At 44.0% G+C, this 23,241-nt stretch overlaps 1 protein-coding gene across 2 annotated transcripts in view; it reads right to left on the bottom strand.

Moving 5' to 3' along the window:
- LOC123765533 (aminopeptidase N) overlaps positions 1–23,241 on the bottom strand; it is a 126,719-nt gene that overhangs the window by 24,744 nt on the left and 78,734 nt on the right. For both annotated transcript variants that reach the window (XR_011230015.1, XM_069333850.1), the window contains exons 11-13: positions 3,567–3,750; positions 3,125–3,461; positions 2,049–2,191 (exon numbers count right to left, since the gene is read on the bottom strand). Coding sequence is in view for 1 of the 2 variants with exons in the window: in XM_069333850.1 (XP_069189951.1) it covers positions 2,049–2,191; positions 3,125–3,461; positions 3,567–3,750 (664 nt within the window). In the remaining variant the exon portion in view is untranslated. The remainder of the gene's footprint in view (positions 1–2,048; positions 2,192–3,124; positions 3,462–3,566; positions 3,751–23,241) is intronic.

A 23,241-nucleotide genomic window follows, 5' to 3' on the forward strand; every position in this document is an offset into this window, starting at 1 on the left:
GCGTACTACGCGTACTGTACAAGAATGTAACAACTCTTGTATATATCTCAAAAAAAAAGTGGAATTGGGGAGAGGAGTGTAGGAGAGGTGATAGAAAGAAGAGATTGGGAATGAAGGTGGCGAGGGGAGAGATGGAGAGACTGGGTAGTGAGCGAAAGATGGAGAGGATGTGAGAGTGGGAAGAAGGGGGTGAAGTGAGGAGAGATGAGTGGTGAGAGGGAACAAGTTAGGGGAAGGGGGGCATGGGAAGAGAATGGGATAAGTGAAGAGATGGGTGAGGTACTTAGTGAGGTCGGGGACAAGGGAAGGGGGAGAGAGAGAGAGAGAGAGAGACCGAGACCCCGGACACACTCGGTTATCCCCGTAGTTCAATCTATATAAATAAAAATGAAAATGTTCGTTTGTTCAAAATCGCTAATCTCCGAAAGTTCTTCGCCGATTGTTTTGAAATTTTCACATAACGTTCCATTCGCATCCGAGCGGCTTTTTATATACAACCAATATAGATGTCACGTCTGCGACGGGAAAAAACATGCTTTTTTAAAAAACTGTGTTTTTCACATGTTTTTCATGTAAGGGAAATCTTCGAAATCTCTTTACCGACTGCTTTGAAATATTGATGCAACGTTGCATTCGAATAGGCACGTGTTTTTACATACCTACTATATACATGCCTCACCTGTGACAGGAAAACACCCTTTTCTTGAAAAACAGCGCCATCTGTTGGACGTAAGAGCAAGACACGCAGTAATCTCAGAAAGTTCTTCATCAATTACTTTGAAACTTTTGCATAACGTTCCATTCAAATACGCGCATGTTTTTTACTTATCAACTATATAGATACCATTCCTGTGACAGGTAAAAACATGTTTTTTTTTAAATGGCGCCACATGTAGCACATAATAGCAACACACGCAAAACTAAATATGTTACGATTCCATTTCAATGTTTCTGATTACATTGATAAATTGAATTTTTATTGATTTCGATTTATTTTCATTTTGATTTGTTTATTTTGTGTGGCATTGCATTGGAATTGAGCTGTGTTGGTTACCATACTGTTAATTTTGTATTTATAAGTTTAGATGCCACACCTGTGACAGGTAAAAACATTAATTTTTAAGAAACAGCGCCATCCTTTGCAAATACGAGCAGCACACGTTCGTATTTGATAATAAATATGTTACAATTCCATTTCAATGTTTTCGATTGCAATGACAAAATGAATTTTCATAGATTTCGATTTATTTTCATTTGGATTTAATTATTTTGTGTGACATTGCGTTGGAATTGAGCTGAGTTGTTTACCATACCGTTCATTTTATGAGTACAGTTAATTTGTTAGTTTTTCATTTCGTTTTTTTAACTGTTTTTCTTATATTTCAGTGATGGGAACATCAGATCATTTGATGTCCCAATTTTCTGATTGGAACATCAGATCATTTGGGAATGCATTGGACAAGGGAGTGGGGAATGGTGGGGATGAAAGGGGACGGGAGTGGGGGATGGTGGGGAGAACGAGGGGACAGGGGAAGGGGTGATGGTGGGGAGAACGAGTGGATGGGGGAAATGGGGATGGTGGGGACGAGGGGACAGGGGAATGGATAATGTTGGGGAGGACAAGAGGACAAGGAACTGGGGATAGTGGGGAGGACGAAGGGACAGGGGAGGGTGGGGGAATGGTTGGGAGGACGAGGGGATGGGAAAGTGGGAAATGGTAGGGAGGACGAGGGGACAGTTGAGTGAGGAATGGTAGGGACGGGGAGTGGATGGTGGGGAGGATAAAGGAACTGGAGGAGGGAGAAGGGAATGGTGGGGAGGACAAGGGGACGGGGGAGTGAGTAATGGTTGGGAGAACAAGGGGACAGGGGAGTGAGGAATGGTTAGGAGGAAGAGGGGACGGGGAAGGAGGTAAATGGTTGGGAGGACTGGGAGACACGCGAAGGTTGCTGTGGCTGAACAACACATATGCGTAGCTGAGCCACAGGCAACGCTTGGCCGGGTACAGCTAGTATATATATAAAACTACAATCTCAGTAAATGCGTACCCTGAGAGCACCATACCCTCCTGTGCGAGTAAACATCATCTCCAGGTAGTCAAGGTTGTTTATGGCTGTTCTCCAGGCAGTGTACTCCGTCTCCGCCTTCAGGTATCCATTCACACTCAAGGCGGTGTTGTATGACAGCTGACCTGGCAGTAACATAACAGTAACTTTTATGGTGGTGATGTATGACAGCTGACCTGGCAGGAACATGACAGTAACTATTATGGTGGTGATGTATGACAGCTGACCTGGCAGGAACATGACAGTAACCCTTATGGTGGTGTTATTTGACAGCTGACCTGGCAAGAACATGACGGTAACCATCATGGTGGTGTTGATGACAGCTGACCTGGCAAGAACATGACAGTAACAATCATGGAGGTGTTGCATGAAAGCTGACTTGGCAGGGACATATTGACCAGTGCAGCGGTGAATATGTCTTTGTTTGTCCCCGTGCAGCGGTGAATAGGTCTTTGTTTGTCCCCGTGCAGCGGTAAATATGTCTATTTATTCCCAGGGCAGCAGTCAATAGGTCCATGTATCCCCTGCACAGTGGCTAATAAGTCTATGTGTTACCTATGCAGTGATTTATAGGTCGATGTGTTCCCCGGGCAGCTGTCAATGGGTCTAGCGGTCAATAGGTCTATGTGTTCCCCGGGCAGCAGTCAACAGCAGTCAAGCACAACTCACGTAGTTGTGCTTGCGGTGGTTGAGCTTTGGCTCTTTGGTCCAGTCTCTCAATCGTCAGTTTACTGGTGACGGAACACGTAAAATAGGTTTACGTGTTCGCCGGGCAGCGGTCAATAGGTCTACGTGTTCCCCGGGCAGTGGTCAATAGGTCTACGTGTTTGCCAGACAGCGGTCAATAGGTCTACGTGTTTCCTGGCCATGCAGTTAATAGGTCTACCTGTCCCCGGCAGCGGTCAATAGGTCTACATGTTCCTGGGTAGCAGTCTACGTGTTCCCCAGGCAAAGGTCAATAGGTTTACGTATTTCCCGGACAGCGGTCAATAGGTCTACGTGTTCCCTGGGTAACGGTCAATAGGTGTTCGTGTTGGTGTAACAAGAGCGGAACATACCAGCGTGGGCGAGGTCCATAGCGTCGTCGATGATCTGAGCGCGGTTTATCACATGGATGACTTGGTGGTCAGTGTTGAGCTGCTGGATGAGCAAGTTCCAGTTGTCCTCGTCATAGTTCACTCTGTAATAACCTGTCTCCTGTATGTTGAAGATGACCCACTGATCCTTTCCGGGCAGTGAAGAGATAGTTATCTCTGGGTCTGAATCCTTCATCCACACCATGGCTTGTGTGTTGTTAAAATTAGGGTCATCCTGACTAGTGTATGTTAGCGGAACCCACCACTTGTAGTCGTGAGTGTCTGACGAGTTCGCGCTCTTCACCAGCAAAAATCGTTCCTGCAACGATATTATACTTGCTTAAAAATTATGTACAGTTGTATGTCTTGTTCTATTACAGCAACGTAGAGCATTTGCACTTTATAGTACTAAGGAGTTTCCAACCTGCGTGAGGGTTGCCGAGGTGCCGTCTGCGCTTCTCACCACCTTGATGACAGGGTAGCCCATCTGCAGCGTCCACGTGTCCATGATCATCTTGACTGTTGTGTCTGACGGCAGTGAACCGTCTTCATGAGCAGCCTCCGTCAGGTATCGCCACAAGTCATCTTGATCCGCGTTGGAATACGCCCTGGAAGTGTTCTCAGTGTCAGATTATATTATAATTCAATACATTTTGTAAATAATTATTTTAACTTTATCCCATGTGTTCAGTAAGACGTTCAAGGGTTCAACATTATATCCTGCGCCTCAATAACCACTTAAGACTATAACTGTGATTCTCTAAATAAGTTCTAAAATCGTGGACACCGTTAGCCACTGTCAGGAATTATCACAGTATCTATGGCAGTGTAACAGCCCCCAGACCTGAGTGCCTCTCACAGTGCAGAAGTAGTCAAATCTTTCAGCGAAAATCACTTGAAGTGCCAAGCGACTCCCAAAAGACTCAGAGAACGTTCAAGTAGTTAGTAACTTAAAGAAGCTCGGTCGTCCTGTAGTCTCTGTCTATCTTCACCAATCTTGATTCTTCTCATAATGTTTGCTTCATCAGTGATGAGAAATAACGTGTGGTCACCATCGCAGAGGCGGCATCATTGGAAGTCAGCCTTGCAGAAGTGGTGATTTTGGGAGCAGATACTGCACTTTACGGCTTATTGCGGCCTCTTCTTGGCGTAGGGCGTATATTCGTAGCATTTAAGGCAGTGTTTTAGATCAGATTACCGTTCATACGTCACTTGTGCACGTGGGGTCAAGATGCAAAAAACATTTGAACCCACACGTGTTGGCGAGATTTGCTGCAGGTACTGTGCTGCAGGTAATCTTCACAGTCGGGCGTTCACCGTCGGCGTAAGAGATGACAACAATCTCGTTTCTGTCTGTGTTGGGGGTTTTCGACTTGGATACAGTCACGGATATCTTGTAATTGCTGGTCAGTGATCAAGGCGCTGACACCCCTGGCTAAGGCACTTCCTTCAGCAAGAGAGCGAGGTGCGAAGATGAGGTCAATGTTCTGGTTAAGTAAGTTTCTCTGGATTGAGGTAGAGAGCAGGTGGTCGACTTCAGCTTCTTGAGAGCAGTGGAACACGATTCCCTCTTCCTCTTGTCTGATGTCGATGGGATTTGCGTTGGTTGTGGTATTGATGGCCTTAGAAGGTCGCTCGTGGTGACTTCTTGGCTATTTCGGAGGCAAACCCTCACTTTTGGATAATGGTCAGATGCCACCCCTTCGACGGGTAGCAGTAGCATTGGATATCTTGTGGAGTGGCAACGAGGACGCATCCTCTTCCGTGGCGAGCGTGCAGAAGATATCACATCTGGTCTCTTGTGATTCTACATTAGCCATCTTCCAATTTTTTTACAGTTCTCCTGTTATCAGAGATTTGTTATACCCGATTGAGAGTGGCATGCACAGTACTTCTTCTCCTTCTTTTATTATTCATGGCAAGATTCCATATGCATACAGATGTGACAGGCCTATAGCCTTTATTACATCCAACTCAAGCAAATACTTCTTACCTTCCCACTGTTAGTCTCTTAACTACTACAGTGGTGCATGGTTCTATATTTCCTCTCGTATATCTGGAACTTCTCCTTGCTCTGTTGTGAAGACCTCCTAGAATTTCTAATTGAGTTTGTTGCAAATTTCCTTGTCATTTGTAGTGAACCTGTCTGCCCCAATCCTAAGTTTCAGTACCTGTCCCTTCACTGTTGTTTTCCTTCTGATGTGGCTGTGCAGCAATTTATCTTGAATTTTTTCCTTACTTGATATGTGTCTGGAGATGATTTTTTCCAGCTCCCTTGTGCACTGAAATGTGTGCACAGGAAGTGTGCACCGGAGCAGAAATTTAAGAAATACAACTCTTACACAGTCGTGCAGGGTGTCTATGGACAGCCCTTGACGGGTGCTAGTCAATAAAGCTTTTGTGGTTGTTATAGTGAGTCTGTAGAGAAAGTTATAGCAAGGAGTTGATTTCAGGTGAATTTTAGTACAAGTTCAAGTTGAGAGGGGGGGTTGGGTGGGGTTAACGGCTGTAGGCTGACACCCCACCCTTGAGCCTTCGTGCCATGAGGAGAGCGTCGTCTTGGAAGAACGTGATTGGTCGACGCACCAGGCCGTAGAGGATGCCTGGTTGTGATTGGTGGAAGGTGGTGGAAGGAGCTGAGGGGTACCAGCCTGATTGTCGAGCCCTCGCTTGGCGTCAAACCCCATTCTTACCGTGTTGATTGCTGGAGGAGGCTGGGTCGTTTCCATGCTAGGCCAAGCAACGGAAATACCGCCTGCAATAACACAGAAGTGACTCACGATCGTCGTGCCATCATCCCGGGACCGTTGGAGTAAGAATCTGGTTTCGTGGAAGAAGGTTGTCGTCGAAATATTACCGTAGTGAACTTTTGGGAGCGTTTCCGATCCCGCATGATTATTGAACGCCACCCAGAGAAAGTGAACTGAGGGAGGACTGTTATATCAGAATGTGGAAGTGACATTCGTCGTCTAACGTGCCTTAGTTATAAGGTACCGGTGAGAGACGAACTCGGGAAGGTTTCAGTGTTGTGTTGGAAGCCTAGAATTCGTAATTCCGCGGAATTACCAGTGAACAGAGAAGGACTCTACTTTATCACGTGTCATATCAAACAGCCACGTACCGCGCCGTACCATCGAGGGCGTGGTACCATTCTAGCCGTGAGCCGCACCCGTGTCTCGCTCCTCAAGCCTAGCATAGGACTCGGAAGAGTAACACCGCCACACCCTGGTCCGTGTGCCGTGACACCGCGCCGGCACCCGTGGTCCCAGCTGACCATGTGAAGGGAGTCGGTGTACTGCCCATTTCACCACCTGCTGCAGCATCAAGTTGGGTGAACGAATGGGTGTGTGAGTGTGAATGAGACCGATCAGTGATTAAAGAGTAAATAGCTGTTTCTGTTTTGGTATGTTAAACATTAGAAGCTGGCTTTGCAGCCAGTGTTCCGTCTTGACATTGTCCTTTTTAACACCTTTTTTTTTGTGAGGTGATAGGAAGTGTAGGCGTGTGAGTTACACCTGTTCTAATGTCAATCAGGTTGAGGAGTGGCCCCAACTTTAAGGGAAGACGTGTGTACGGACACAGAGACACATTCAGTTGTGTGGAGTTGTGACATATTATTTTATTCTATCTCCAAGGGTGGAGGAAAGTGCTTTTATTGAATTTCATTTCTCTATTGTACCGTTTATGTGATATCTTTGCAGAGCGTTCCAGTTCCGGCAGTGTAATGCGTAACGGGAGATTTCCCTTGGAGATTAATTTATCTATTTATATATATATATATTGGCCAGCGCTTTTTTTATACTGTTGTGTTGTGTTAGGGCCGTGAATTATTATTGACATAATTTGCTGAGGAAGTGTTTTGCAAGTTGCTGTAGGGCGGGCAAAGTTGTTACCGTGTTGTGAACTGTTGACAGTTTGTGTCCTTGGTGTAATGGGTTGTGTACTGTGAAGGATTCCGTGAGAATTTAAAATCATTAACGTCACTGGGGGACATCATTGCTTAATGAGGGTGTTGTGTTGTTGAACAGCATTGTGAATTTGAGGACAGTCACCTGTCCTGTGCGACAGTTAATTGGGCACCCCTTGCTAATTTGTGTAATTAGCAGCAGTCATAGTGAGTTCACGCAGTGGTGAGGAATTGTTGGGAGGACGACTAAGACTGTGCTAACGAATTAACGAGCCGTCGTTAATTAAGTGATTGATTAACATAAGGGATTGACTACCTGTCACTGGTTGAAGTTAATTGAGCTGTCATAGCTGTCATAATTTGTTGGACTTATCGAATCTGTCTGCTGGCAGCGGATTAGGCACTAGAGTAGATGATTGAAGGGAATTAGCACCCGCTACTTAGGTGAATTCACAGTGTTAATGTTGTTCTTTATACAGGATGTAGAGTAGCCTTGTGAAGTAGAGTAATAGAACCCTCGTTAAGGTAATTTTGTCATAAGACCAGAAAGATACCTGTCATTTGGGTAACAGTAGTGTTTGTCATAACTCGTCTGAATTAAAAGGCTGTCGGGGTGACAGTAATTATATGGGAATTACTCACTGAGCGCTTGACGTCTCAAGTGTGATGTAATTAAAGGGCTTTCGAGTTATTGTTGTCATTTGAGTGTCGTTGAGACACGAGTGTGTTAACGTAATTGAATTGTTGCTGATCGCTGTGGACGGTCGATTAACATAATTGTTATTAAATTCAATTAGTGTACTTTTTAGTATTGTTGTTGACTTGAGAGACAAGTGTTATCGTAAGATTTTTATAGGGGTCATCAGTGTTGGATCACCCACCTAGTTACTTGGTACCTTGCTGGGAGGGCTGCGAGAGTCATTCAAGATTTGTGATTATTGTATATTGCTCACCGAGAGGGACCGTGAGATATGTTGATTGCAAGTTTGTGTCATCAGTGGGCACCACTCTGTCCAGTTACTGTCATTATTCAGTCAGCAATGACAGGAAGGAGTCCGTGGGTTCACCAGGCTGTTGAATTAGCTGTTGCTAATGCCACTGGGAGACAGTAAAGTAACGTAAACTCGTTGCTGTAGTAGTTCTAGATTTTTGTTGGATAAATTGTTATTGTTTTTAGAAATGGTCGTTTAAGTTCAATCCCACAATAATATTGTCCCACTTATCATGTTCTGCAATGCCTTGCATGCTTATGTGTAAATTGAGTTTGTCACTAGAGCTTGAGTCCGATTCATAGCACCACACTTAAAAAAGAAATTACGAAGTGAGTTCTCGTCAGTTACCCTCTAATAGTTTTATCACTAGAAGGAACCAGCGGCCCAAGTGAACAGGTTTTCACCCGTATGGTGGAAGCCTTGCGGTTTGCTCCCACTTTTCCTATGGTCACAGGCTTGAAGTTAAAATCAGCTAGTAAGCAGTTCTTATCTGTTTAAGGTCTGCCTCCCATGCGAGGTAGTTACATTAACGTAACATCAATAGGAAACATTTTTTTGATCAAGTAAAAGTCAAAAAGAAAAAATCTCACAATATGTCATTTACATACTGTCTTTCTGCCTGTCACGCTGCAGTATTCATTCCTAACCCTGTGAGAATATGAAATTCCAGCTAGCTTACACATATTTGATAGAAGAAGGCACACTGCAACTTTTCTTTTAACTAGTGCACAAGAGTGCGTTGAACTGAGTTTACGCACTCTAGCTTTCTTACTATGGGAGCTAAACTGTCTTGTGAGCTGTCTACGGGCAATTGACATCCATAGCTGTTCAGAAAAGCTATGGTGGCCGCCATTGCCTTTCATTAACAGAAATTACAGCAATATTATCTTAAGTTTAAGTTGCTTAGAGTACAGACAGTAGCGAGAGAGACATTGGGTTCAGGACAAAACCCTAACAGTTCTTTCGCTTATGTAAACAACGCTGGTAGGCTTTGACGTCATGGGAGTCACGTGACTCCCATGAGTCAAGAGCCTATTATAAGCGACATTGTGGGCCTCCATGATGCTGTTCACTAATTGGTCACCTTGAAGAACAAGTGGAAGGGCGGTAAGGCGCCCGGCGCACCGTGCTCGGCATTCTGAGGGTACAGTCGTCACTGTGAAGACAGAAGACCCGAAACTTCGGTCAAAGTTACAGTAATCACTGTTTAAACGTAACTTGATCAGCCTAGTTTATCTCTATTTTGTCCAAGCGGTCCCGTCAGTCAGAATCCGTTACCGCGACATTGTGAATATCAATATTATGTGAATTAAGATACACAGAAGAGAGACTCCACACGTGATCACCTGCAGAGCAACTGGACTGTAGTGTACTAATCCTTGATCATCGTGTTAATCCTTAGCGATCCGTAAACGTATCGCTCAGTAAGCTGTTTAGTAGGAATTTAAGATATGATTCCCATTGGCTTTATTCAAATTTGAATGAATAACGTAAAATTACGAACAGTTGTGGACTTAGAATATTTTCCATTCACCGTGCTGTCTACCCCATGTGTTTAACACCTGGTTTCTATCTTGTTACACAAATACCTCACCAGTGGTAGGTACTTGCCTCCTCTCGCAATACCACATGCCTAGTGGCTTCGTGCACCTTCCTCCCCACCACCTCGGAGCATATGAATCTTGCCTTCGTGACTCAGGGACTACCATGTGCTTGCCTTCCCCGCGTCCTGTGAACTACGCTACTCTAACCACCCACACGTGTTCCTATGAGAGGGATCTACTATGTGTGGTCTGTGTGATGATTCGCTCGCTGGCCGCCAGGGGGTCAAGACGTGCTCACCTGACCTGCCAGTTGTTGCCTGGTGTTGAGAGGGGGTGGGTGCGGTTTTGAGGTGCGGTGTGCCCGCTGGCCGGGGACCTGGCTGGCGGTATGGTTGTTGGTGGGGATACCCGCGTTCGGTGAGTTGACACGGTGCGCTTGGATTTTTCTGGGGAGTTTGTGGCGCGCTGGGATGGCCGCACGCTTACTATTCCTGATTCGGCTGTGACTGTGGAGATTTCGAATCCCTGGGGGCCCCTTGAAATATGTGAGTGTTCACGGTGTGCCGGTATCTTTCCCCGTGGACGAGCTGAGGTCGGTGTTTACACGGTATGGTGTGGTGGTGAACCACCGATTCAACACTTTGAGTGCGGGCCGGCTGAGAGGGGTCCGTATGGGCACTCGTACGCTCGTCATGTGGGTCACGACCCTATTCCGTCCAGGTTTGTGTATCGTGGGCTCCCTCTACGAATCTTTTATCAGGGCCAGACAAGGACCTGTCCCCGGTGTGGTGCTGAGGGCCACGTGGTAGCTGGCTGTGACGCTCCTCGTGCTGAGGCCCCTTCGGTTTTTCTGGAGGGTGACTTTCCCTGCTTGTCTGAGCGTGGGGTTTCCTCGGCAGATCCTCACTCTGTCCTGGTGCCTGGTATGGTTCCTGTGGCGGTTTCAGCGGACGTTCCGTCTGGCCCTGCTTTGTCTGGCCCTGGTATGTCTGCCCCTCCGGTGAGCTCTGTGGACCTGGAGACTCCTGCTTTGGATCTTCGTCGTTCGGTAGTTGCGGAGGTGCATCCGCGGCCGGTTGATTCCGTGGGGGCCTTGGATGCTGCTGTAGGGGTGGTGCCTGCTTCTCCTGCCGGCGACCGTCTGTTTCCCAGGGCTGTCAGGGTTGTGGTTGCTGAGCCCTCCCCCTGCCCTCTGCCTCGGCTACCTTGTCGCCTTCGGCGGATTCCTCTCTCCCTTGTGCCTCTTCGCCTGCGCCGGTGCTGTCATCCATGCTGGATACCTCTCTTGTGCTGGAGTGTGCTCTCCTGCCTGTTGTGTCTGATCCTTCTCTGTTTCCGGTATCCGGGCGTGGTAGTGGCTTTTTGCTCCGTGCGGTTGAGGCTGCTGTCCTGCATGATCGTGCTGCCCCGGCTTTGGGCCGCCTGCCGTTGGTTCTTCTGGGGCACCTCTTGCTGGGGATGACAGTTCCGACGAGCTGCGGCCTCTTTTTAAGCGCCGTCGCTCGGCTCGGAGTGAGTCGCCTCGCTGGTCGTGAACGGAGGAGTGTGATGCGATGGACGATGACAATGTGGCCGACGCTGTGATGCCTCCGGTGGTGCCTTCTGTGTTGGATGCTGTGTCTCCTGCTGGTGGCTCCCCTCAGTGGGTAGTTGCCCCTGGTGATCGCGACCTTGTAGTGGTGTTGTCGAAGGATGTGCAGCCACCCCAGCACCAAGCACATCCGGGACCCGAGTCACAGACACAGGGCCAGGCGCAGCATCAGAAGACGAGGGAGAAGACAGCAACGTCACACAGGGAGCTCCAGGAAGGCCCACGGGAGCAGCTGGGACAGCAACAGGATCAGGCAGACCAACCGACGGTACCTCAAGAACCGGAGGAGGGACGGCAACAACCGGAGGAACGGCAGGCGCCGCCGGGGAAGCTGCAGCAGCGAACGGGATGCTCACCTCCTCATCCCCGGAGTCCTCCTCCAGAGGGAGCGGCGGGAAATCCTCCTCACGGAACAAGTTCACAGGAGCGACCGGATCAGCAGTACACCCGGCAGCCTGATGCCCCAACAAGCCACACCGGAAGCAAGTACGGGGTTGCCGGGCATAAAACACACGCACGTAGTACCCCAACAGCAGGACAGAGCACGGTATGTCCGACCTCAGTCGCATCCCGAGGGTCCGAATGTTGGTCTTCACACCCGAATACGTGCTAGACGACAGGGAGTTCATCCACACACTGACGACGGAGCCGTACCTCTGGAAGAATCGCCGGAGGAGAGTCTCAGGAAACTCCATGAGGGCGCCATGAACACTGACATACGTCACAGCACCACTATGGTCTGAAATGGTCACAGACCCGGTGCCGTCCTGTAACTGCAAAGTACGTCCCTCGTACCTCCGTAAGAAAGCACGGTACACCGCCTCACCCACAAACTTGATAACAACACGGTGAGCAGTTACCAGCTCAATGCCATATACGTCCCCAACCGGGACACGAAGCATGTCACTCAACACCACGTCCACCAGCGGGTAACCAGCACGGCCAGTAAACTCCAATCCGATGGAGTTTAACCGCACGACAGCGGGAATAGGGCCGCCCATCGCCAAACACGCCACGTCTCCACCACCAGGAACAGCAGGGAGGGTAAACACCCCCACACCCCCTGCCGGCGAAAACGGCAACGACCACAAACTGCCGGAGCGGACAAGCGACACGTCCTCACTCAACGGCAGCGCAGGTGGAACCATTTTGCGCCTGTGTCTGGGTTTGGGCCGGGCTTGTTTGTGTGTTCTCTTTTTGTAATTTCTGTACTTACGGTTTTGTGGATGTGATTATGTTTTGGTATGCTTGTTTGTAGATGTGATTCTTTCCTGGCTTCTGCATGGGCCGTCTAGTTTGCCCTGTGTGGGTTTGATTGCTTTGTTCTGTTCGTTCTGGTGTGGGTGCTTGTTGCGCGTCTGTCTTTGTACATTATTGTTCACCCCCTTTTTACTTTGTAGGGTTTTTTGTATTACTGTTCCTGTACATTGGGTGTTCTTCTTGCCATTATTTACTGTTATTTGTCTCTTTCCTGTGCCATGTGTTTTTGCCTTGTGCTGCTTGTGTGGTTGTGTACGACGTGTGTACGCGTGTGCTTGGATTTATTATGTGTACATTATTTATGTTATTTATGTTCTTACCGTTTGTATTTCTCTATTTATGTATTTGCTGTATTTCTATTTTTTTGTTTACTGAGATTTTGTATATTGCCTCTGTCAGTAGTTTCGGGGCCTGGTGTTGTATTATACTATTCTGCACCTGTGTTTGTATTCGTGTGCCTAATGTTTTCTGTTATTTGTCTCTTGTGTGATTTATCTGTAACGTTTCTGTTTTATGTGGTCGTTCCCGTGCCCGTTTTAGGGTTTTCCCTTTTTGTTATTTTTGTCCTGTGTTATGTAATTGTTTCTTCATGCTGTACCTTGTGTAATTCTTTTATAAAAGTAAAAAAAGATAAAAAAATAATGTGTGGTCTGTGTTGGGCTTGATCATCTATCAACGGTAGAGTTTTTCTGTATGAGAGAGAGTAGGTTGAATGTAAGCCGGTTTATCAAAATGAGTTCTCCTAATTAATTAATGTGTCCTTTGCTAAGTGCATATATTCCTTATGATGATTCATATCAACCTTATGGCCTGTTGGTCTCATTAACCCGCAACGGGAGAGATAGGAAGGAAGAGGAAAGCTCGTAAAGGAAAGGCAAGTACAGCATATCTGTGTGATTCCTGTTACTCGGCCTGAGAGTGTGCATTTACATATTTCTACACATTTAGACATATTACTGTGAGTTATACCATATTGTGTGTATTGTAATTGTGTGGCTAATACATACCGTCACTGTGTATAACATTTCCATGTATGTTCTTTTATTTCTCGTTCCTGGAGAAAACCAGTCTGTAAGGTAAGTAGGGTGATTACCCCAGTTTATTTTACCGGTCATTACAGGTCTCCGTGTGATTACTGATGTGTCATCATTACAGTGATAGTGTTGTTGTGTTGTGTTATTACAGCACTGGGAGTTTAGTGCTGTATTGCTACTGTGTTGTGATTGGTCTATAGGATCCGTTGTATATTAAATTGTTATTGAACTTAAAGAATCAGTGAGTTGAAATTAGAGTCACTAATTAACGTCATTAGTGAAGTGTAAGATAAACATCAACGTGTTGACTAATTCTTGGTTGTAAGCTTGTCTACGTGATAAGTGTTACGTACTCCTAGCAGAATACGTATATAAATTTAAAATAACTTGTTTATTTTATTTTATCATTGCCTGTATATGTACACACATTGTGTTTTGTAAATTATCGTGTGGTGTGGCATCGTCAGTGGACAGGAGCGCGGTTGCCTTTGCACACGTCAATTACCTGATTGATACGGGAAAGCTGGACCTGTTCAGTTGAGAGTTCCAGATGTCACTTTTATTTAGTTAGGAAATTGTTTATATACTGTAATTAAACAGGTGGCATTATACTTATATATTTTGTAAGTAACTATTATCTGTAAATTGCATTCTTGTGTGTTTTGAGAACAAGTGGTTGTTCAATTAGTTTTAAATATTAAAAAGTCCTTAGTTTCCATCCCTCATCCTGGGATGAGGCAGACGGGAGGTGAGAATGTGGGTAGCGCCAGAGCGAGAGTCAGTAGCTGATACGGGACCAGGAGAGTAACATGTGGGAGATAAGTCTTTACATTCATTGTGTGCCATATTTTATTTGTTATATTTAGTGATATGACAATACTTTCATTTATTGTATAAGTTAACTTAACCATCTGTGTTTTTATATTATACTGTCTTGAATATATATCTATATAATATTTTGTATCTATTCTTCAGTCCTAAAGGAAGAGTTTTATTTATGTGCTCATTACTTATCAAGGGGTTATACTGGTGACGCGCTTTAGAGAGCAGCAGTGGTATCCCTAGACGTAATTAAAGTTTGGCTGCTGTAGGGTCACGAGCCGTAACGAACGATAGGTAACAAAGAGTTATGGGGGCCTGTGCCGGGAAATATTGTTCCCACTTAACCTTAATTATGCTAATCTAACCTTGCCTTCCTAGGTACCATTGTGTCAAGTGTCTGTGTGTTTCTTAAGAACTATTCCATGTGCCAAGCAAGCCTTCCTGTGTGTCGAGTAACAACGTTTCACGATTTTGAGGTAAGTCATCCTATATATTTGTTTGTGCAGTGAGGCCAAGCGAATTTTCAGTGTGGTGACAATTTTACAGTGAAGTGTAGTGCAGTGCCATTGTTTTTAATTATTGTTGTGGATCAAGTGCCAAGTGTTAGTAACGATGGAGGAGAAAGTTGCAGCGTTGGTGGTTCACCCAGACTTTGAAAGGATTCAGAGCCTTAAAAAGACTGAGTTAATACAAATGGCAAATCAGTTGGATTTGACCGCCAACAATAGAATGGTTAAAGCCCAAATATTGAAAGTCATTGTGACACATTTTGTTGAGAATGGAGAGTTAGATGAAGAATTTCTAGAAGAGTTAAGAGAGGAGTCGAGTGATCAGATGACGTTAAAGCGTCTTGAGTTAGAAGCGCAAATAGCCAATGCTAAGCTTGAAGCTCAAAAAGAACAGAGAATATTAGAACTTGATGCTCAAAAAGAACAGAGAATATTAGAACTTGAAGCTCAAAAGGAACAAACTAGGCAATTAGAGATTCAACAACAAATGGCTGACACTAACTTCAGGCTTGAAACACAGCGTATGGCAGCTGGGCATGGAAATACTAGTAATGTTTCAATAAATAGTGATAATAATCCCATCAGGACGCATAAGTATATAGAGTTACCAAAGTTCAATGAGGAGGATCCTGAGGTTTTCTTTGCACATTTTTATAAAATTGCCATCAGTATGAACTGGCCAAGGGATCAGTGGGTAGCCATTATGCAGTCTCAATTTAAGGGGCGTAGTCAGGAGGTTTTCACATCCCTACCTGACGCTCATAGCTTTGATTACGAATTTGTAAAGAAAAGCATCTTAAATGCCTACCAGTTAAATCCAGAGGCACACAGGCAAAAGTTTAGAAATCTAAGGAGGATAAGGGATCAGACAATAGCAGATTTTACTCGTCAGAAGACGAATTTTTGCAACAGATGGTTAAAGTCACTTTCAGTCACTGACTTTGATGCTTTAAAGAATCTTCTTATAATGGAAGAAGTATTGTCATGTCTCCCAGACCAGTTGTCTACTTTTATGGCAGAACAAAAGAATGTAACAGACATTTATGAGCTGTCAAAGCTCGCGGATGAGCATGAGTTGTTGACTAAGGCCCAGTTTACGGCCACTTCACCTAAGTCTAGTCGTAGAGTAAATTATAATGCTCACCAAACTCATTATCAGTATAAGTCTCCTCCTGGTGCGACAGTTACTCCCGTGAACTCTTCTCTTACTAACCCTAAGATGGTTACTCCATTGTCAGGATCATCTAAGCCTAGTAATGCTAATTCTAAACCGGCAGTTGGTTCTACCAGTGTGTCCACTGTCAAGCATTGTACACATTGTAAGAGAAGGGGACATGTGATTTCTTCATGTTTTAGTTTGCATCCTGAACTACGGCCAACTGGTCTTATTATGAGTAAAGGATTGCAACCTATTAATTCTTCATGTATTACAGTCAGTCCAAACTGGATGGCTGAATTTAAACCATATATTTCCACAGGTACCTTATTATGTAATAATGGTAGACATAAGACTGTTCAATTACTCCGTGATACTGGAGCTTCACAGTCTCTTATTACCCAGAATGTACTTGCTGATGTTGACACCCGAGATCTTGGTGAAGTTGTGCTTCTCCAAGGTATTGCCGGTAGTGTGCAACCGGTGTCCTTATTGCAAGTTAACCTTGATTCTAACTATACTTCAGGATGGTGTAATGTTGGTGTAAGTAAACAACTGCCCATTCCTGGGGTAGACATTATTCTAGGAAATGATTTTGGCAACCGAATGGTTGTAGGGCCCAAGTGTCCCATCATGTTAACTAAACCCAATAATGTATTAGCTCAACCAGAAGCAGATGATGATATTATTTACCCTGCTTGTGTTGTAACTAGATCAATGGGACAAACAGGTGAGAGTAATCCTGTCTTCACTGAGGTTGCTGTTCCCAAGACCAGGACCCCTTCAGTAAAGGAGTGGGAGGTGGATCTTGAGGATTCCTTTATGACTCGACTGGATGATGAGAGTGAGGCCGTAGTAGAAGCCCCGCCGAACCTAAATCACAAGGAAAGTGAAGGTGAGGAGGCTGAACTATCTGTACCTTGCCCGCTTGTCTCCAGTGCACCAGTTGTCGAGAGTGAGGCCGAAGTAGCTATGACTCCATTTTATTCTGATCAATCGGGAAAAGAGATCAAGCTACTAGGTTCTCGCCCGCTCGCTGCTGAGTCTGAGTCATTGCCCTTAAGTGTTGTACAGACTACTGATCCTAGTTTAATTAAGTGTATTTCTGAGGCTCCTGATAATGTTGATGCATTGGAGGAAGGGACGGGTTTCTTCTTCAAGGATCGACTTCTGATGAGAAGGTGGAGACCCAAGGGAACTCCCTCTTCAGATGATTGTGAGATTAGAACCCAACTCGTTGTCCCCAATGATTATCGTAGACAGGTCCTGCAGGCTGCACATGATGACCCCATGGGAGGTCATCAAGGTATCACAAATATGTACCATAAGATATGCAAATATTTTTTCTGGCCTAAGTTAAAGAAAGACGTGGTCAGATATTGTCATAACTGTGTACCCTGTCAAATTGTTGGTAAACCAAATCAATCTGTACCTAGAGCACCATTGCAACCTATTGTAGTTCCTGATGAACCATTTACTCATGTTATAATTGATTGTGTAGGTCCTTTACCTAAGACTAAGTCGGGTAACATGTTTTTGTTCACTCTCATGTGTATGACTACTAGATTTCCTGAAGCTTATGCTCTACGGAATACCAAGGCTCATAATCTCATCAAGTGTCTTGAAAGATTCTTTTCGTTGTTTGGAATGCCTAGAGTTATTCAGAGTGACAATGGGGGAAATTTTGTTTCTAAAGTTTTCAGAACTTTTTGCGAATCCCGAGGGATTCGGCACAAATTATCCAGTCCATATCATCCACAAAGCCAAGGTGGGCTTGAACGTTTCCACCAGACTTTAAAACAAATGCTGAGGACAACCGGAGAAACTCATCCACGTAATTGGGATGAGAATCTCCCCTTTGTGTTGTTTGCTGCTAGAGAAGGGCTACAAGAGTCATTGGGCTGTTCACCTTTTGAACTAGTGTTTGGTCACCAAGTAAGAGGTCCTCTTAAAATGCTACAAGAAAAGTTGTTGGGAGATGTCTCTGTTCATCAGAGTGGATTGTACTTGAGTGAGGTCAAGGACAAGTTGTGTCGGGCTCGTGAGTTGGCGAAAGAACATCTGGGAAGGACTCAACAAGCCATGAAAGTAAGATATGACAAGAAATTCAAGGCTAAGCTCAGGTCGTTTGCTGTCAGAGATTTGGTGTTGGTGTTGAAACCTCGTATGGGGACTTCCATGTCCCATAAGTTCGCAGGACCCTACCAAGTGGTAGAAAAGGTGGGAGACCTAACTTATAAACTAATTAGCCCTAATCTTTCAGAACCCCAAATGACTGTGCACATTAACAGATTAAAAGCTTATGTTGGACCTGGTGTAGTAGCTTGTTTTAGTCGGGAAGAGTTACCACCTGAGGATAATTGTAGTGAGGGACATGATGTTAATATTCAACTTCTCAGTTCCAGTTCCAATGGCAGGGAGATGCTATGTCATTTACAGGAGCAGCAACGTGATGAGTTCCAGGTTCTGCTGGACAACCATACATCTCTGTTTGGGGAGGTTCCCACACAGACCCACCTCATCACACACGACATTCAGCTCCTGGACAGCACCCCCATTCGACAACATCCGTACAGAGTGAATCCCGAAAAGAGGAAAATTATACAAGCAGAAGTGGAATATCTGCTCCAGCATGATTTCATTCGGCCAAGTCAAAGTACTTGGAGCTCTCCGTGTTTGTTAGTGCCAAAACCAGATGGAACCTGGAGATTGTGCGTGGATTATAGGAAACTGAACAAGAGCACTACAGTGGACGTTTTTCCTTTACCCTTGTTGGAGGAATGTATTGAGTCTATAGGACATGCCGAATATGTAAGTAAGCTTGATTTGTCTAAAGGGTACTACCAAATTCCATTAACAGAGTATGCTAGGGAGGTTACTGCTTTTGTTACACCTGATGGTGCGTATGAATTTAATGTCATGCCATTCGGTTTGAGAAATGCACCTGCTACTTTTCAAAGACTCATGAATTTCTTACTCAAGGATGTGCCAGATTGTAGGGCCTACCTTGATGACATTGTTTTGTACAGTAAGAATTGGGCAGATCATCTCTTAGGCCTTAAGAACTTGTTTACAGTGTTGCAAAACGCGAAGTTAACCATAAATATGAATAAGTGTAGTTGGGCAAGAGGTACGATAACTTATCTTGGACACGAGGTAGGACAAGGTAAGATTATTCCCTTACAAGATAAGCTTCAAGCCATTGTGGACTACCCAGTGTTAACCAATAAGAAAGGAGTCCAACGGTTTATTGGTATGTGTGCATACTATAGGCGTTATTGTAGAAATTTTTCAACAGTGGCTGCTCCTTTGACAAATTTGTTACGCAAGCAAGTAAAGTTTCAGTGGACACAAGATTGTCAGAATGCTTTTCAGAACCTAAAGGGCATATTGTCCACCTCACCTATTCTTGCTAGTCCCCAATTTGATAAACCATTTATATTACACATTGATGCGTCAGATGATGGAATAGGTGCTGTGCTTATTCAAGTTGGTTTAGATAACATTGAGCATCCTGTGTATTATTACTCTAGAAAATTTAATGCAGCTCAGAGAAATTATTCCGTGGTAGAAAAGGAGGCGTTGGGTCTTATATTGTCAATTAAGAAGTTTGAGATTTACTTATCAGGAAACAAAGTGTTAGTATTTACAGACCACAACCCCCTTATCTTTATAAATATGATGAAAGTCAAGAACCAACGAATTCTGCGCTGGTCATTGTTTTTGCAGGAATTTAATGTAGAAATCAAACATATTCCAGGCAGGCAAAATGTTATTGCTGATGCTTTGTCAAGAAGTTTTGATGTACCATAAATGAAATGTTTCTTTTACTTAACATTTTTACTTTGCAAAAATGCCATTGATCTTCAATCTATTGCATTTTTTTTTCTTGGAGGTGGAAGTGTTACGTACTCCTAGCAGAATACGTATATAAATTTAAAATAACTTGTTTATTTTATTTTATCATTGCCTGTATATGTACACACATTGTGTTTTGTAAATTATCGTATGGTGTGGCATCGTCAGTGGACAGGAGCGTGGTTGCCTTTGCACACGTCTATTACCTGATTGATACGGGAAAGCTGGACCTGTTCAGTTGAGAGTTCCAGATGTCACTTTTATTTAGTTAGGAAATTGTTTATATACTGTAATTAAACAGGTGGCATTATACTTATATATTTTGTAAGTAACTATTATCTGTAAATTGCATTCTTGTGTGTTTTGAGAACAAGTGGTTGTTCAATTAGTTTTAAATATTAAAAAGTCCTTAGTTTCCATCCCTCATCCTGGGATGAGGCAGACGGGAGGTGAGAATGTGGGTAGCGCCAGAGCGAGAGTCAGTAGCTGATACGGGACCAGGAGAGTAACATGTGGGAGATAAGTCTTTACATTCATTGTGTGCCATATTTTATTTGTTATATTTAGTGATATGACAATACTTTCATTTATTGTATAAGTTAACTTAACCATCTGTGTTTTTATATTATACTGTCTTGAATATATATCTATATAATATTTTGTATCTATTCTTCAGTCCTAAAGGAAGAGTTTTATTTATGTGCTCATTACTTATCAAGGGGTTATACTGGTGACGCGCTTTAGAGAGCAGCAGTGATATCCCTAGACGTAATTAAAGTTTGGCTGCTGTAGGGTCACGAGCCGTAACGAACGATAGGTAACAATAAGCAGAGTTAACGTAAATCCCCATGAGTTTAATTAGCTGTCAGTCCGACAGTAATTGAGGTGTTTACTCAATGATTGTTTAATTACTTTGTCATAGAAATTACCGTAGAAAAGCCTTGTTTGATTGCTTGACTGTGTGTGTTAACAGATTGCATTAATTATCTTGAATTAACGTAAATCATTAAATTGTATGTTGAGATTATAATTAATTAAACCAATTGTTTAGTCTTTGTGACATAACCGTAAAGTAACTGTTGTTTAACTGCCGCCCAGAGAGACGAGTTTTAGCGTAAATAACTTTGTATTATAGAAGACTATCTCTGTGACAGGTCTGGCTGTTGTGTCTTTTGTTTAATTATCAATTGTTTTACCGCAGTTGGTGAACTGCTGACTTGTGTCCGAGTGAGCACCTGCTGTTCAGATTAGTTCAGCTTGATTCAGCCGCGAGCGGTCAGAACCGGAAGTTCGATTATACTGGCCGAGTGATTAGTTTTGCATATTGTTACATCGAACTTAACGTAACGTTAACCTATTGTGCCATGTATTGTTATTATTACGATTTTGTGAATAAATGGTAATTGTTACCAAACGAGAAATGTCTTTCCATCAACACCTTCCAATAACCTTGTCACCAGTATTGGACTCTGCCACATACTTGATCCTGTTTATATGCTGTTATGGATACTTCTGGACTCGAACCAGTTTCCTCGCCACACACACCAATATTAAACTTGATGTAAGATCCCATTGAGCTACCCTTATATTGCCATAAGCTGTTCTGAGGAGATCCACTACCCAGTGATATAGAGTGCCTAGAATTTAGACCCTGGCGGCGGCTCATCGCCATGTATTGCAGCCTTAAAGTAATAATCTGCACACTTAGCATTTAATGTGCTGTTAGTGCAGTCCTTTCTGACTGAGGTCACTTGTCTTAGTGTCATTTCCCAATAGATATAATCTTACAAACCCTCTGGTATCTTTTTTTGCTCTCAAGTGTTCTGTTATTGCTAAAGTTTCTCCACGTCATTGTACTTTGTTGCTATGCCCGCTTACAACCCAGAATAAACCATATTAGTAGCTACTGACATACCGGTTGGTAATAATATACCAGAAGCTATTGACACCAGAAGCTATTCACTTACAGACTGGCAATGATATTCCAGTAGCTATTGAAACCAGTTGCTACTGACTTACCGGTTGATAATGACATATCAGTAGTTACTGACACCAGTAGTTACTGACGTACTGGTTGATAATGCTATACCAGTAGCTATTGACACCAGTAGCTTTTGACACCAGTAGTTACTGACGTACAGGTTGATAATGCTATACCAGTAGCTATTGACACCAGTAGCTTTTGACACCAGTAGCTACTGACGTACTGGTTGATAATGCTATACCAGTAGCTATTGACACCAGTAGCTTTTGACACCAGTAGTTACTGACGTACTGGTTGATAATGCTATACCAGTAGCTATTGACACCAGTAGCTTTTGACACCAGTAGCTACTGACGTACAGGTTGATAATGACATACCAGTAGCTAGTGAAACCAGTAGCTACTTACTTACTGTTGATCATGATATAACAGTTATATCTATATTAAAAGTAAGAATGTCTGTCTCTCTGTAAAAAGTTGGAGGCTTCAGATAAAAGTTGTAGAGGAAAATATCTGGAGTACAAGATGGACATAGGTTGGTCAGGGAAGGTCTAATTTAGATTTTAATTTTAATGTGAAATATTGGTTGAGATGACCGAAGACGTTTTCGTTAAATTATTTTCCTAAATGTTTCATTTCTCCTTACTATTATATTATTATGAAGAAGTACGAAAGACTAATGCGGTGGCGGGGGAAGGGAAGAGGGGGAAGGGGGACAGGATGAGGGTGTCGGGGGTTGGGGTGGAGCAGAAGGAGGAAGTGGGAGGGGGGGGGGGAATCAATGGAAGGGGAGCGGGGAGGACATAGACAGGTGAACACAGAAGTGACAGATAGATAGATAGATTACCGAGTTCAGTAACTCGGTAAATTCGAATTGCCCTAGGGGCAGTTGTATTACCCACTGTGTCCTGGGTTATACATTGTGTCCTGGTTATACACAGTTTCCTGGGTTATACACTGATTCCTGGGTTATACACTGTGTCCTGGGTTATATGCTGTGTCCTGGGTTATATGCTGTGTCCTGGGTTATACACAGTGTCCTGGGTTATACACTGATTCCTGGGTTATAAACTGTGTCCTGGGTTATACACAGTGTCCTGGGTTATACACTGATTCCTGGGTTATAAACTGTGTCCTGGGTTATACAGGTGAACACAGAAGTGACAGATAGATAGATAGATTACCGAGTTCAGTAACTCGGTAAATTCGAATTGCCCTAGGGGCAGTTGTATTACCCACTGTGTCCTGGGTTATACATTGTGTCCTGGTTATACACAGTTTCCTGGGTTATACACTGATTCCTGGGTTATACACTGTGTCCTGGGTTATATGCTGTGTCCTGGGTTATACACAGTGTCCTGGGTTATACACTGATTCCTGGGTTATAAACTGTGTCCTGGGTTATACACAGTGTCCTGGGTTATACACTGATTCCTGGGTTAT

The sequence above is a fragment of the Procambarus clarkii genome, chromosome 30 (genome assembly GCF_040958095.1).
Source record: "Procambarus clarkii isolate CNS0578487 chromosome 30, FALCON_Pclarkii_2.0, whole genome shotgun sequence".
Classification (NCBI taxonomy): Eukaryota; Metazoa; Arthropoda; class Malacostraca; order Decapoda; family Cambaridae; genus Procambarus; species Procambarus clarkii.